This window comes from Pimephales promelas, chromosome 23 (assembly GCF_988280905.1).
Source record: "Pimephales promelas chromosome 23, fPimPro1.hap1.1, whole genome shotgun sequence".
NCBI lineage: Eukaryota > Metazoa > Chordata > Actinopteri > Cypriniformes > Leuciscidae > Pimephales > Pimephales promelas.
This window is the reverse complement of record NC_142791.1, coordinates 18,357,703-18,374,457: the sequence shown is the minus strand read 5'-3', so window position 1 is coordinate 18,374,457 and position 16,755 is coordinate 18,357,703. Positions and strand designations below refer to the sequence as shown.

The 16,755-nt window shown below is 38.9% G+C and overlaps 1 protein-coding gene across 1 annotated transcript; it reads right to left on the bottom strand.

Moving 5' to 3' along the window:
• Window positions 1-11,656: 11,656 nt before the first annotated feature.
• Window positions 11,657-12,988, bottom strand: LOC148969435 (uncharacterized). The gene is given in 3 exon segments (XM_089126574.1): window positions 11,657-11,660; window positions 11,874-12,496; window positions 12,498-12,988. Coding segments are annotated over 3 exon segments (1,020 nt in total). The 5' UTR covers window positions 12,891-12,988.
• Window positions 12,989-16,755: the final 3,767 nt, after the last annotated feature.

Sequence of the window (16,755 nt, the reverse complement as noted above, 5' to 3'; positions counted from 1 at the left end):
TGGATCACCAATAGGGAACGTTCTTGGGAACATTCTGGGAACGTTCTGGGAACCAAAAACTAACATTCCCAGAACGTTCCCAGAACGTAAAATTGTTTGCTGGGTACACGGTCCCACACACAATCGTGGACACACTCTAGATTTACTTATCAGTACGGGTTTAAACGTCTCATCGATTGTTATTAAGGATGTAGCACTGTCTGACCATTTCTGTATTTTCTTTGATATATTAATCTCTCCTGCCATTGAAGCTAGAGCTGTGTCTGTCAAGAAGAGATGCTTAAATGAAAACACTGGTGTGCTATTATGAAGGCTATAGCTTTAAAACCAAGCATATCTGCTGACTCTGTTGATTTTCTCCTTGATTCTTTTAACTCAAAAGTTAAGAGTGTAATTGATGATATTGCTCCTGTGAAAGTCAGGAAGAATAGTGGCAGACAAAAAGCACCTTGGAGAAACTCAACAGCTGTGCAAAATATGAAAAGACAATGCAGAAGAGCAGAACGCATGTGGCGGAAGACAAAACTTGCAGTCCATTATAACATCTACAAAGACAGCATCCACGCTTTCAATAGGGAACTAAAGCCAGACAGACTTTCTTCTCAAATATTATAAACAGCAATATAAACAACACACGCACTCTTTTTGCTACTGTAAAGAGACTGACAAACCCCCCAAGCCAGATTCCGATAGAAATGCTCTCAGACAGCAAGTGCAGTGAGTTTGCTTCTTTCTTCTCTGAGAAAATCAATAACATCAGAAAGGTGATCAGCACATCTTTGAGTTGCACTGGGGTCAGGCAGATCAGACCACAACCTGAGAAAGTAGTTACTATGTCTGATTTCGAAGAAATTGATGACACAATTTTGGTAGAAACCGTACAGCACCTTAAAACATCAAACTGCGCCCTTGACACACTTCCCACATCTTTTTTCAAAAGTGTGTTAAACCGTTTAGAAGCAGATCTCCTAGAAGCGGTAAATGCCTCACTTCGCTCTGGGAATTTTCCGAACTCCCTAAAAACTGCAGTTGTCAAGCCCCTCCTGAAAAAGAACAATCTGGATAAGACCATCTTGAGCAATTATAGACCGATCTCAAATCTTCCTTTCATAGGCAAGATCATTGAAAAGGTTGTCTTCAATCAGCTGAACAAGCTCAAATGGATATTTTGACAATTTTCAATCTGGTTTCCGATCGCATCACAGCACGGAGACAGCTCTCATAAAGATAATAAACGATATTCGCTTAAATACTGATACAGGCAAATTATCCATGTTGGTACTACTCGACCTCAGTGCTGCATTTGACACTGTTGATCACAACATACTTCTTGACAGGCTGGAAAACTGGGTGGGGCTTTCTGGGATAGTCCTAAAATGGTTCAGGTCATACTTAGAAGGGAGAGGTTATTATGTGAATATAGGAGAACATAAGTCTGAGTGGACATCCATGACTTGCGGAGTCCCTCAGGGCTCGATTCTTGCGCCACTCCTATTCAACCTGTATATGCTCCCAATGAGCCAAATAATGACAAAGAACCAAATAGCTTACCACAGCTACGCAGACGACACACAGCTCTACTTAGCCCTATCGCCTAACGACTATACAGCCCCATTAACTCCCTGTGCCAATGCATTGATGAAGTAAACGGTTGGATGTGTCAAAACTTTCTGCAGTTAAACAAAGACAAAACTGAAGTTATTGCGTTTGGAAACAAAGATGAAGTTCTTAAGGTGAATGCATACCTTGACGCTAGGGGTCTAACAACTAAAAATCAAGTCAGGAATCTTGGTGTGTCACTAGAGTCAGACCTTAGTTTCAAGAGTCATGTCAAAGCAATAACTAAATCAGCATACTATCATCTGAAAAATATTTCAAGAATTAGATGCTTTGTTTCCAGTCAAGACTTAGAGAAACTTGTGCATGCTTTCATCACCAGCAGGGTGGATTATTGTAATGGCCTCCCCACTGGCCTTCCTAAAAAGACCATAAGACAGTTGCAGCTCATACAGAACGCTGCTGCCAGGATTCTGAGCAGGACCAGAAAATATGAACACATCACACCAGTCCTCAGGTCTTTGGCTGCCAGTTACATTTAGGATTGATTTTAAAGTATTATTACTGGTATATAAATCATTTAATGGGTTAGGACCTCAATATATTGCAGATATGCTCACTGAATATAAACCCAACAGATCACTCAGATCATTAGGATCACATCAGCTAGAAATACCAAGGGTTCACTCTAAGCATGGAGAGTCTGCTTTTAGCTATTATGCCAGCCGCAGCTGGAACCAGCTTCCAGAAGAGATCAGGTGTGCTCCTACAGTAGTCACATTCAAATCCAGACTCAAAACACATCTGTTTAGCTGTGCATTTACTGAATGAGCACTGTGCCACTGTTCGTCCGACTGTTACTGCACTTCATTTTATTCTAAATAGTTTTAATTTACTGTATTTTATTTTTATCATAATTTTTATTGTTCATTATTTCTTATTTTTTTATTCTAAACTGTTTTAATTATTCTGATTTCTTTTGATTATTTTAATTTCTTCTATGTAAAGCACTTTGAATTGCCATTGTGTATGAAATGTGCTATATAAATAAAATTGCCTTGCCTTGCCTTGCCTTGCCTAGCTGTATCACTACCACATAGGCTAAGGGAATGACACTTGACGGCCCAGAAAGTCAATGAAGAAAATGTTTAAATATCCCATGCGACAACAGTGGCTCAACTATAAGTTTATCAAGCGACGAGAATACTTTTTGTGGCTGTCAAGTGTCATTCCCTTAGGCAGTCTGATGTGGTAGTGATACAGCTCTCAAATTTAATCAAAAATATCTTCATTTGTGTTCCGAACATGAACGAAGGTCTTAGGGGGTTGGTGCAGCACGGGGGTGAGTAATTAATGACTTAATTTTCATTTTTGGGTGAACTAACCCTTTACGGTTCACCCCACACATCAGCATTTCTGATTGTAAATACTCAACATGTTTGGCGATTGGGGCGGCATTGAATTACTACATATTAAATTCAAGGATGCACTCCCTCTTAGGGCTGTCCCGATAACTGCAATACTACAGTACCGCAGCAGTACTTGTCCGTGAGGCAGACCCCAAATTTCTGAAACTAACTAGTATCATTCAATAGCCTACTCTTTTTTATTCAACAGAGGGATGTCCCTGGACCACAAAAAATGCATGATAGCAATTCTTATTGGGTAGCTTAAGGTACAATAATCACCAATTTTATGTATGACAGCCCCAAACTTTGGCGAATTCCATAGAAGGTCATTTATTTCTTTAATTCTTTTTTTTTTCTAAACATTTATATACTTGATGATATCTAGGTTGGAATATTGTCTGTTTTAATAATATTGTTGCTATGATGAAAATTATGCAGAAAACATAGTGGTGTTCAGGTTTCATTTATTCATAAATGAAATACATTCTTTTACATTTCGACTACATATATGATCCACTTTCTATAAAGATTAATGTTGAAATGGGTGAAATGCTCCTTTAAACTGAATACCAGTCTGTATATGCTTCCAACAGGTAAGAATGGATTTTGCAATGTTATATATTATTGATTAATCTATCAAGTCAATGTATTGGTGTTTGAGATATCTTTATAATAGATGCACACACATAGCAGAAACACACAAGCAGACATTTACTATATTACACTCCTGAAGGCAGACAATAATCATAAAATCAATTCACTGATTGCAGAAAAATATGTATAAGGCTTAAAAAGAGAGATCAAAATAAAGGGCCTAAAAATAAAGGGCCTAAAATTGAAAACAAGACGTTTAATACATTGCACTGAAGAGGAATTTAATTACACGAAAGGACTGGAACTCATTAACAACATTTGTTAAGGCAGCAGAAATAAGAAATCATACAGATATATTAGAATTGTTATAATAGAGTTGTTCTGAAGGAGAGGTTCCACATCACAGGAGGTGCCAGAGTCTCTTTACATTGAAAAGGAATTTGGAAACACTCAGAAGCAAACCATTAGACACTACAACAGAAACAATGGCTAAGGTCCACACAAACTCAGAGCTCTACATTTACATTTCATTCATTCATTTAGCTGACACTTTTTTTTTATCCAAAGCGACTTACAATTTTTTTTGTACAATACAAAAAAAATCTGCATTTTTTTGTGAGAAGTCTTCAAAGTTCAGACCAGGAACAAAAAGTAGTGAGCTGTTAATGCAGTCTGTGTCTTGGCAGTCTGATGCTGTCGTTATTGAAATGTAGCTCTAGCTAACCAGGATAAAAGAATGATTGCAGTTACTAGTAGAGATAGCGGCAGAAGCTAACTACCACAAGAGTTATTAGAGAAACTATACCAGAGTACTTACATCTCATGATGCCCCTTCAGAGAGGTCAGTATAGTGTCTAATGAAGAAAACAGGTATAAAGCCAAAGAAGCAGCTGCATTTGACAAGGTGTTTGAATACATTCTGGGAGAACTGATGGAACATCCTTGTGTTATGAAGTTTACAATTCTCAGATGTAAAATCAGAGAGTATCCGCAAACATGGCTTTGATACTCTGACGGAATCAACGATCAAGAACCTCAGAAGAAGAGGCAGAGTTTGGTGAGTCCCTATACATTTTTGCAAGTCTTCACAATGGCAGGATACGGATGTTGTTGTACTGATCTTGTTGTGGAGAACAGTGAAATACGTGACAAGCTTATTCAAGAAACAACCTATACAGACCACGTAGAGGAAACAGCTTTGCTTCAACGCACAGCCATCAAGAAAGCGGCCTTTAGAATCATGGCCACCTAATCCTTCAGAACTTGATCAGAAATTAGTAAAGTTGGCTGGTGAAATCAAAGAGTTTTTGGCTGTATTTCTGAGTGCCAACTCATTTGAAAAAAGCTTCTGAAAAGGTACAAAGACTTGTCTTTTGGACAAGATATAACTTATGCAGTGACTCAAGGAAGAATAAGCAATGAGTGACGATTTCTGGATCTGCAGACTGTTCATCAGGCATTTCTAGCACAGTCAGACGACACTGAACCGGCCTGACTGACACAGGGGCAAAAGGAGATCATCACACACCTGGCCTGGTAGACACACCAGCTCAGGGACAGTATCCTGGGGCGGGGACTCGGGACAGACCCCGCATTTTGAGTGTTGGGCTGTGGTGTAATGTGCTGCTGGACACTGTTCGGGTCGCAGCAGAGGAAGGGCTGCTTCACAAGCGTACCAAGTCTTCTGAAGATCTCACGGACTGCTCTCATAACCCTGTCTTTTGCAGGCTTTTCTAAAATGAAGAACAATAGGCTACAATGTTCAATATTAGAAACAGCTTTGACTACAGATTAGAAACAGATTCAGTTTTCAAAAACTTCCTGAAATTGACTTATTTTATCTGATACTAACTGAATGCAAGAAATGAGTAGCTCTACAGGGCTCCAGACTAACATGAGGCGCCAGCACCTTACTCAGTAGCAGAGGGTTTTTAATCAGAAAGGTAATTTAATCATGCAGTTACTAATAATATTGTAATATAAAACTAAAACTATAATATTGTTTGTTAACTTGTTATCATTATTAACTAACATACAACACACACATGGTACACTTGCATTGCTCTGCGTTTGACCTGTCAGTAGGCTAAAGTCTGTGAGGCGGGCAGAAAATTGGTATCAAAAAGGGCACCAATTCTAATGTTCATTTTTCAAAACAGGCGTGCCCCCTGACCACAAAAATGCATGATAGCAGTGCCATGTACAGTAGTACGGTATGCAAATGACTAATTTTACATTTAAACCTGCTGAAATTTTAAAATTATTCAAAATAAATCTCAACATTGATAAACTTTGTTATATTGACATATTGCTTTTTAGATCACCTCTTTAATGATGAAATATCACTGTGAAATGAAATAAAGTAAAATAATAGGCTCTTTAGGACAGAAAATATACAAAAAACTAAGGAAAATACAACACAATTTTGAAATTTTATTAACACAATATAATATGTTGTGCAAAATATGGTTCAATATATCTCCCTACATTTTTAGGAAAATATTTTCATGAACATCCACCTAGTTGGATGTTAGCCCCAAGAACACAAGAGTGGTTTATCAAACCTACTGTATCAAAATCCTAAGAGTGTACAAATGAGCAGCTTTAAAGGGTTAGTTCACCCCAAAATGTAAACTCTGTCAGTTAACTCTCTCATGTTGTTCAACCCCTTAAGACTTCCATTCATCTTCGGAACACAAATTAAGATATTTTTGATTAAAGGTAGAATACCTAAGATTTTATGCCGCTAGAGGGCGCTACATTCAAAACAACAACAACGGCTTTGCTGACGCCGTGGAGGAACGCGGAATGATGGGAACTGTTGTTTTCAACTCCACCGTGGATAAATCAGTCAGACGGGAATCGAAAATTAGTTGTCATGGATGAGGTAAAGTTCGATTTCTATAAATTTTGTGTTTAATGACATGCTTGTTTTTCATTAAACTGAAATAACCGCAAGAAAAGTCAAGGTTTAAAAGTAAATTAGTTATCACAGATGTTACTGTACGAGTCACTGGACGAAGTGACTTATTTTTGTCTCAAATCGTTGCTAATGGATCCTGACTTCGCCCTATGCTGCAATATGCATTTAGTTTTGCATTCATTTACAGAAATCAGATGCTTGAATAAAAATAGCTGATGTTATTTTTCAGGTGAGATTCTCAATTCATTCAGTTAACGGATGATCTGAGGTTAAGTTTTCAGAATGCAGACTCAGCAACGATTGTTTAATTGTACAGTACAATAACATAGAACAGACATTATCTTCCTTTCATGTCATTAAACATAATATTGCTGGCCATACACTGATGAGAAAGTGCGCGTCCGGTGTGCGATAGGCCGACCTGGAGTTGTCCTAGACGTGGCGCGGCGCTTCTCGTCCGGTGTGCGACCCCCTTTACAGCCAACAGTTCACATTCCGAGAATAATTGAAAAGAATAATTGTGCTCCATTCTTCCGCATTTGTCCAGGACTACACGTAGTACGAGCGGAAACCGAGGTAAAGCGGATATGACGCGACTGACTGGCGACTCCCAGCTCACCCCTGCTCACACGCCCCGTTTCCTTGGTTAAAATCTAAATTTTCTCGCGATTTAAACATTGTTTGAAACATTTAGAATATTTTAAGTTATCTTAACTAAATATATAACACTGGCCTTGTGATTTTGGGATATTTTAATGCAAAAATCTTGGGATTGAAACTTCCTAGCCCCGAAAAGTCATTTAAGACATCGTTAAAATAGTCCAAGTTACTACAATGGCTCAATTTTAAAGGGCACCTATTATGCCCCTTTTTACAGGATGTAATATTGGTCTCGGGTGTCCCCAGAATGTATTTGTGAAGTTTCAGCTCAAAATACCCCATAGTTAATTTATTATAACCATTTGAAAATGTCATTTTTGGGGCCTGTTTGAAAATGACCTGTTTTGGTGTATATGACCTAAAATGCAAATGAGCTGCATATCCCCGCCCTGCCTTTGGATGAGGGCGCAACCCAACCATACGCGCCAACCCGTTTGATAATCGCTGTCGAGCCCCACTGGTGTGTTAAAGCAGTTTCAGTGGCAAACGGTTACATATGGCATACCACCTACCGCAAACCACAATATCTGGCCAACCACCGTCATTCAAACAATATACACAGGAATGTAATGGCTGTAATTTCAGTGCAACCTATACAAACAGACTCTTCAAGAATTCTACGAAGCCGTAGCGTGGCGGCCTGTACATAGCCAGCTAGAATCTTTCTGTCTCAACCACAGCCAATTGCTGCTCCTTTCTGCTGCTTCAGATAAGTTCTTTACTGTGCGACGCAACTCTTGGCCACTGAATCCGACGTCTCTGAGGAACCGGGTTGTAGAGTGTGCCACAAAACCTCGACAACCCACTTCCACTGGATACACTTGGACTCTCCATCCTTGCTGCTCTGCCTCAGTGGCCAGATGAGCATACTGCAATTTCTTCCTCTCACATGCTTCATCTACCGCATCCTCCCATGGCACTGTCAGCTGAACAATGCGTGCTGATCCAGACCACAAAACAAAATCTGGTCGTAAGTTAGTGGTAGCAATCTCAGGTGGAAAAATAAGCCGTTGATCAGGATCAGCCAGCATCTTCCAGTCCCTAGTAGTTTCCAGTTGTCCTGGATGAGAATTGGTGTTAACACCTTTTCTTGGTGGTTGCTCGCCTGGGCGGAGGAATATTGTCTTCTGCGTGTAATGTTTTTCAGGCGTCAACTTATTGGTACTACGCTTGCCCTCCAATGCTAAAGCCAAACATCTTAGTACTTGGTCATGGCGCCAAGTAAACCGACCCTGGCTAAGAGCCACGTTACATCTTGTCAGAATGTGCCTTAATGTGGCAGGTGATGAACACAAAGGACAAGAGGGATTTTATTAGTTTATTTGATAGGGACCATGCATATTGATGAACATTGTTGTAGGATACAACATGTAAATATGCCAGAATTAGTAAACAAATACTACTTTTCGTCTGCAGTCCCCAGGCCGGTAACAAGAACAAACAAATAAAACGAAATATCAAACAGTCATACAGCATTCATTCAATAAATCAACAATACACATAGGTAAAACATGCATTGATATTACAACAACGCATAAATAACCATAGAAACAAGACGTAACACAAACATTATAGACCATTTCACAAGATGTAAACAACACTGGTCCAGAAGCACTTCCTGTTTCAGTTTGTAACTGTTTTCTTTATTTCACATGTAAAGAAAACATTTTAAAGATGTTTGTTTAACTTTTTGATTCAGTTTTATATGTTCTGTTGGTTGTATTTTATCCCAGCTCTTATGTAGTGTTAAAAAACTGAAACAGGAAGTGCTTCTGGACCAGTGTTGTTTACATCTTGTGAAATGGTCTATACAATCACCACTATACTACATTTAATTTTACAGTGAAAGTTTATGACTGATAAAAGTAAACAGTTAAATATGAGTGCATCTCTGGTTCTCGAGCCACTTTTTCAAGTGAGTTTTGAAGGTGTCGAAAGTGGGACACTCTTGGATCGAAAGGGGCCTTGTGATTAACAGTATCAAAAGCTCGCTTTAGGTCTAGAAAAACAGTGACGACACAAGAACCCTTATCTAAGTAGCCTTTAACCTTTTCCAAAAACAAACAATTGGCTGTTTCTATTGAATGTTGGGCCCTGAAGCCAAATTGCATGGGATGTAGTGAGTTAGCACTATTATCGAGATGTTCAATCAATAGTTTGGCCACCCATTTTTCAAGTATTTTAGAAACAACAGGTGAAATACTGATAGGCCGATAATTGTCCATAACTGCTATCCCCATATTTTTAGACTATTGATAATAGTTGATACTTCTAATTCAGTTATTTGTTGTAAATGAAAAATTGGCTGTGCATAATTAATGGGACAAGCAGAGTAGCAAGGTGAACTAAAAAGTTGGGTTATTTCATAAACAGAATCTAAAAAGAAAGTGTTTAGTTCAGAGGCTATGATGGTTGAGTCGTAACTAGGTCATTGTTAATTTTCAACTCTAAATCTCTATTAATAAAATTCTGTTTTCTGCCAATCAACTTATTTATGGTTTGCCATATCTTCTTCCCATTTCCTCCTGCCTCTTTAATAGTATCAATAAAAAAATTGGCTTTAGCTTGTCTCAGAGTTTTTATTACTTTATTTCTTGATGAGGTAAATTTCTGTCGGTCAGTTGTAAGACCTGATTTTATGGATTGTTTCAATAATTAATCTCGTTCATTCATAAGTTTCCTACATCCTTCAATTTAGCCAGGGCAATGTGTCCCTGTTTATCTTATGACACCGCTTTCTGAGGTAGGGCCCCATGACTTTCTTAATTGTTGTAGAAAATTGGTCACAGTCAGTCACTCTCCTGATCTCCTTTAGAGAGGACTCTGTTCCATTCAATCTCTTCCAATGCTACCCCAAGGTTTTCCTGTTGATTAGCTGGAACTAATTCATATTTACATAATGTTTTAACTGAGGAAAGACAACGATTTTTTTAAGCTTCCTAGCACAAAGAATAATATTATGATCTGATATTCCTGTCATTAGATTAAGGGTTTTAGAAATGCGTTCGGGTCTATTAGTGAACAATAAATCTATTTTAGTTTCAGACTGGTTAGTTATCCTTGTAAGTTGTTCAATTAAAGGACAACTCCGACGCAAAATGAACCTTTGGTCTAATTACACATTGTTACCTAGTCAACCGTTATCTGAGATTTGTTTTCATGATTGCCGAATGTAAATAGTTTTATCTCTAAAAACAGTTTAGCCTATAACGATAGTATAATGCTAGTATATGGGGCATAGAGTAATGACAAATAAAAATCGTTTGTTATTACCACCAACAAGGCTCAAAATAGCCCCACAGTAACACGACTGCATAAAAAGGGTCCCTACATTCAAATCGAAGCATTGAGAACTTTGTCAGTGTCCATACAGTTTAATAAGAAGATATTTTATACACGCAGTCAACTTCGCGAATACAGGAAGAAGCCATCTTTGAAAAATAGTCTCTACCAGTCGATCTACGAACGCCGATCCAAGTGTGCTGGTGAGATGTGAATAAGGTAATAAAGTGAGCGTGAACAGTAGGCTACCAGCCCATTCTCACCCCCAAGTCGTCACTTAACTGACGCCTTGGGAAGCATTTGGACATGCTTCAATATCTGACGCTTTAGGCGCCCTTTAGCGTCAGTTAGATGACGCCCTAGGATCGCGTGTACCCTACCCCCACCCCACACATAACCGCGTCCTCTAACTGACGCTTTCCTTTAGCGTCAGTTAGATGACGCCGTAGGATCACGTCATGTAAGTGACGCTAAAGGGCGCCTAAAACGTCAAATATTGAAGCATGGTCAAAGGTGACGCCTTGGGGTGAGAATGCGTTGCGGCTACGTGTACATATTGAAGAGAAGAAAACGGTTCGTGTTTGTGTTTCTTCCGAAAACAACGGACCATATGATATTCTGCACAGTTCAGCGCACTTGGATCGGCGTTCGTAGATCGACTGGTAGAGACTATTTTTCAAAGATGGCTTCTTCCTGTATTCGCGAAGTTGACTGTGTGTATAAAATATCTTCTTATTAAACTGTATGGACACTGACAAAGTTCTCAATGCTTTGGTTTGAATGTAGGGACCCTTATTATGCTGTCGTGTTAGTGTGGGGCTATTTTGAGCCTTGTTAGTGGTAATAACAAGCGATTTTTATTTGTCATTACTCTATGCCCTATATACTAGCATTATACTAGCGTTATAGGCTAAACTGTTTTTAGAGATAAAACTATTTACATTCAGCAATCATGAAAACAAATCTCAGATAACGGTTGACTAGGTAGCAATGTGTAATTAGACCAAAGGTTCATTTTGCGTTCTCCTTTAACTGAGTAAGATTAAAATAGTCCGTTATATTTTTTAGCTTTTTTCTTCCACTCTTATCACTCCAGTTGACATTAAAATCCCCCATCAATATAACCTCTTTGTTGGAATCCAAACAATGGAGGAGATTTTTAACTGATCATAAAACTCAAGCTTTGCTGATGGCTTTCGATATAATTAAGCAGATTAAACTAAATGTCATTTCAACTGAAAGAGAGATGTTAACACCAGCACACTCAATATCAGTTTTCTTGATACATTCAATTTGTTTACATTTTATAGTACTTTTCACAAAAGAAATTAGGATCCTCTCCTACCCAGAGGTTTAGGTTCTGAGGTGATGGGAGGACATCATATGTTGACCTTATAAGGAAACTGATCCTACTCTCTTCCATTGACCAAAGGTCTTGCCAGCCCAACTTGCGTTGTTCCACACTCTCCCATCTCATCAACTCTTCCTGCTTGGCCTGGGAAATGGCCTTTATACACCTCATCCTCTCCTCCTGCTTTCGCACCTCGTTGACTACCAGCATCCTCCTTTGAGCTGGCCCTGCCTTGTGCCATTTAGGAGGAGCTACACTAAGCCCAAAACCCCCTCTTCCATGCTGTACCTGTCCCACAATATCCCCAATTTGAAGGGCAGTCTTTGCCTCTACTACAGATTTCTCTGAAGATTTCCACTTCCTACCAGTTTTTAGCACAGGTGCTGCCTCCCTTACACATTTGTCACGTGACTCTATTAAGGTCATTTCCAGCCTGACCTTGGCACACTTAAACTCCTCGGTTAAAGCAGAGACTGGCAGCTGCAATATTCCTTTACTATAAAGTCCCACTCTGCTGAGGCAGCGTGGAACTCCCAACCATTTCCTGATGTATGAACTCATTAACGCTTCCAGCTTATCCACTGTTGTCAAAGAAACCCCGTACACGGTCAGTGGCCACAGCAACCTCGGCAGCAGACCGAACTGAAAGCACCAGAGTTTTAGCTTGCCTGGTAGAGCACAGCTGTTTATGCTCTTCAACCCTTCCACTGCTTGTCGTCACTCGAACTTCTCCCACTCGAACTGTGTCCCTTAGATCCCCATCGTACCATCTCCCAAGACTCTTCACTGGCTTCTCAGAAACTGTTGGTATTGCCTCACTATTAATGAAGAATGTTTTATCTACTACCTTTCCTTTAACTATCGAGATGCTCCTTGATTTAGAGGGCTTAAATTGCATTCGAGCCCATTCAATATTATCTGTTAACTTCCCCAATAACCGATTAGTGCAGGCTACTGTTGTAGTCATGGTTGTCATGTCATCCATGTATGCTCTGATTGGTGGTAGTCGCATCCCAGAAGCCAAGCGCTCTCCACCTACTACCCATCTTGACGCCATAATGATTACTTCCATTGCCATTGTAAAAGCCAGTGGAGAAATGGTGCATCCTGCCATTATTCCGTCCTCTAAGCGTTGCCATGCAGTGCTGAATTTTGGAGTTGAGAAACTAAATTGCAGATCTCCAAAGTAGGCTTTCACTAAATTTGTTATTGACATTGGTACTCTGAAAAAATCGAATGCTGCCCACAGAAGCTCATGTGGCACTGAATTATATATGCATTAGCCAAATCCAGGAATGTCACATGGAGCTCCTTCCTTTTCTTTTTAGCTGACTGAATTTGTTGCCAGATAACATTGATATGTTCTAAGCATCCTGAGAACCCTGGTGTTGCAGAGGGACTATTTGCTATGTAGGCCGGGGTGGAACCCGGAACCTTTGTTTGTGATTGTGTTCCCCGCGGGTCCTGGTTAAGTGGGGGCTCCCCGGATGTTTTGGTTGTTGTGGCCTTTTTTGCAAGCTGCTTTTCTGTACTGGCTGCTGAGTTTATTAAAAAGGCTACACAGAAAATAGGACAAAACTGACTGATGCTTGTAGCAACTTTTTCTTTAGGTATAAAGACTCCACCTAGTCTGCGCCATGCTCTGGGCACAACCTGTTTTTCCCATGCAAGATGCCACTTTCATCAATTTCCACAGAATTCACAGAACTCCTGAAGCATTCTTATACACTCTGTACGGAACTCCATTAGGCCCTGGAGATGATGAAGCCCTTGCCTTTCTCACAGCCTGCTCTACCTCTTTCCACTTAGGTGCACAGACCTCCATTTGGTATTCTGGTGGGTTGATAGGTGGTATGTCTGATGGAATTGACATAGGCTCATGCCTTTTTGCATCTGTATGCGTTTCCTCCAAATATCTCTCTAGCTCAACCCTAGATACTTTTAGAGTGCCATTCTTCTCACTGGTGTTTAACTTCTTTACGAATTTGAATGGGTCTTTGTAGAAATTAGCCCTCGCACATTCCTTGAGAATGCTGCAAATTTGGTTAATTATTAACTTTAATCATCTTGATTATTCACTGGTCTGATAGCAATTCTTTATAATCTCTGCTAAACTAACCCCCTCTGCTTTTTTTTATACAAGTCCAGCCCTATAAGAAAAAGAAAATACACTGAAAGAGAGAAGTGGGTGCATAACTCACCAAATAGTTCAAACTGAGGCTGGATTTGGTATAGTGAGGGTTATTGTATTAAAAAAAAACCATAGGACTAAAAGCATGAAAACAATTTTTCTGCAGCAAAGAAAAAGATACAAAATGTCAACGATACTGGTCACTCCATCTTGTTGATGTTTCTAAAGTGCCATTCTTCTCACTGGTGAATATAGATATCTTGAACTGAAACTTGATTAGAGATATCTGAAATTTGAGATAAGATATCTATAACTTTCCTTTTGCCTAGTCAAAATGTAATTGCAGATATCTTGAATTGGAGTTTTTTTGACTAGGCGAAGTGACGTTGCAGATATCAGTATGCAAATTAGGCCCGCATCACACTTTAGGCATGTTTTAATTAGGCTATATCAGCTACTGTTTTAACCTGAAATCAATACCTACAGGCTATGGGTTTTTACTGTTAAAAAATAAAATAAAAAATAAGAACTAATCTGAACTAAGAACTTTTTTTTCTCATCTAAAAAGAAATTAATGTTATTGCACTGCCATGGCAAGAATAGCATGCATGTAAGCATGAAAGTGAATTAGAGTGAATCTCTCATGCGTAAATCCTACATCAACAATAACCTACGGTAATTTTAAAGGGTTAGTTCACCCCAAAATGAAAATAAAGTCATTAATTACTCACCCCCATGCTGTACCAACCCCGTAAGACCTTCGTTCGTCTTTGGAACACAAATGAAGATATTTTTGATTAAATTTGAGAGCTGTATAACTACCACATAGGCTCTTAAGGGACTGGCTCTTGACGGCCCAGAAAGTCATCGAAGAAAATGTTTAAATATCCCATGTGACTACCGTGGCTCAACTATAAGTTTATCAAGCGACGAGAATACTTTTTGTGCGAAAAAACAAACAAAAATAACGACTTTATTCGACTATTCCTTTTCTTCCTTGTTGGCCTGAAACGAGACTTCCATACGATTTCCACGACGCATGCGCGAGAACTGAACTGAAGTAGTTAAAGGAGATCGCAATTCTCGCGCATGCGTCGTGGAAATCGTATTGAAGTCTCGTTTCAGGCCAATAAGGAAGAAAAGGAATAGTCGAATAAAGTCGTTATTTTTGTTTGTTTTTTCGCACAAAAAGTATTCTCGTCGCTTGATAAACTTATAGTTGATCCACTGTAGTCACATGGAATATTTAAACATTTTCTTCATTGACTTTCTGGGCCGTCAAGAGCCAGTCCCTTAGGCAGTCTATGTGGTAGTTGTACAGCTCTCAAATTTAATCAAAAATATCTTCATTTGTGTTCCGAAGACGAACGAAGGTCTTACGGGGTTGGTACATTATGGGGGTGAGTAATTAATGACTTAATTTTCATTTTTGGGTGACCTAACCCTTTAAGCATGATCACAAACATAGAAATGCATGGCAAACATTGCATGTTGCCAATGTTTTTGAGAAACCTGCAGGCTAATGCTATGAATACAATTTGTGTCATGCTGGAAACATGGAAACATTTTCTTGTGTTTTTTTTTTCTTCTTCAATTATGGCCAACACCATGACAGCTTCTTTCTTCTCCCATTCATAGAAATAAGGAAATGAACCCACTTCTTCTTTGATTATGGAGGGGAGGGGAAATTACACAAAGTCATGCACAATAATTTGCACTAGTTATAATGACATTTGAGATATCTTTAACTTTCATTCTGGCTAGTCAAATCTGAATTAGAGATATCTGCAATTGTCATATTAGATGTGTGACGAGTTGAATGTCGTTTTCAGTGATGTAATTGCTGATATCTGTAATTCAGTTTTGCCTAGTCAAAACTCAATTACAGATATCTCTGCAGTATCTGTAGTTTCGACTAGTCACAATTACGTTACTGATATCTTGAATGACAATTCCAACTATCCAAAATGTAATTACGAATAGTAAGAAAAAATAGTAAGAACGTTGAATAGTTTAATAGTTTACGAATAGTAAGAACGTTGTTGATAAGGATAGTCAGACATCGGTTTTAAATGCTAAAATGGTTTGCCATAGTCGTTAGTATCGCTCTCGGTCAACTCTATCACTGCTCTGTGTCGTCACAGGGTGACGATGCAGCAAGGATTCAGGTCTTGTTTTGTATCGAAATATGACTGATGTTCATGTTCAATAAAAAGCAAAAAAAAAAAAATAGCAGTAAGAAAATTTTGTGACGCCACAGGGTGACGATGCAGCAAGGATTTATGTCTTGTTTTGTTTCGAAGTATAAAAATACCAGTAAGAAAATTAGTAGTAGGCCTACCTCACGGTCCTCAGTGAGATACTTGTGTCATGGCTAAACTGAAATGGTTCACTTGTTCTTTTGTGAGCACAGGACGATGTGCTTCAGTGTTATTTTGTAGATATTTAGCACTATTAAACACTGGATGTCTGACACAAAAATATTCTAGACTATTTCACTAAGTATTTCAATTTAAATACTTTTTTATTAATGTTTTATAAAATACTTTTGTACATTTTAAGCAGTTATTCAATGCATGCAGTTTACAACGGGTAAGTGGGAAACCTTTTAGACATCACAAGCATCTCTGCACCTTATAATGCATAATGTAGGCTACTTATTCTGCAGTAAAACAAAAGTAGTTACCCCTCAAGTGACATTTCTATACTGCAAAGTAATACAACTCAGCAGAGTAATACTGTTAGTTAAGCAAAATACCTGGCAACATTGCGTGCTGTGCCACAATCATGAGCAGTACAGTAGTGTAGCTATGTAGCCTAAGTACCAGTTTCTGATGTGTAAGAGATC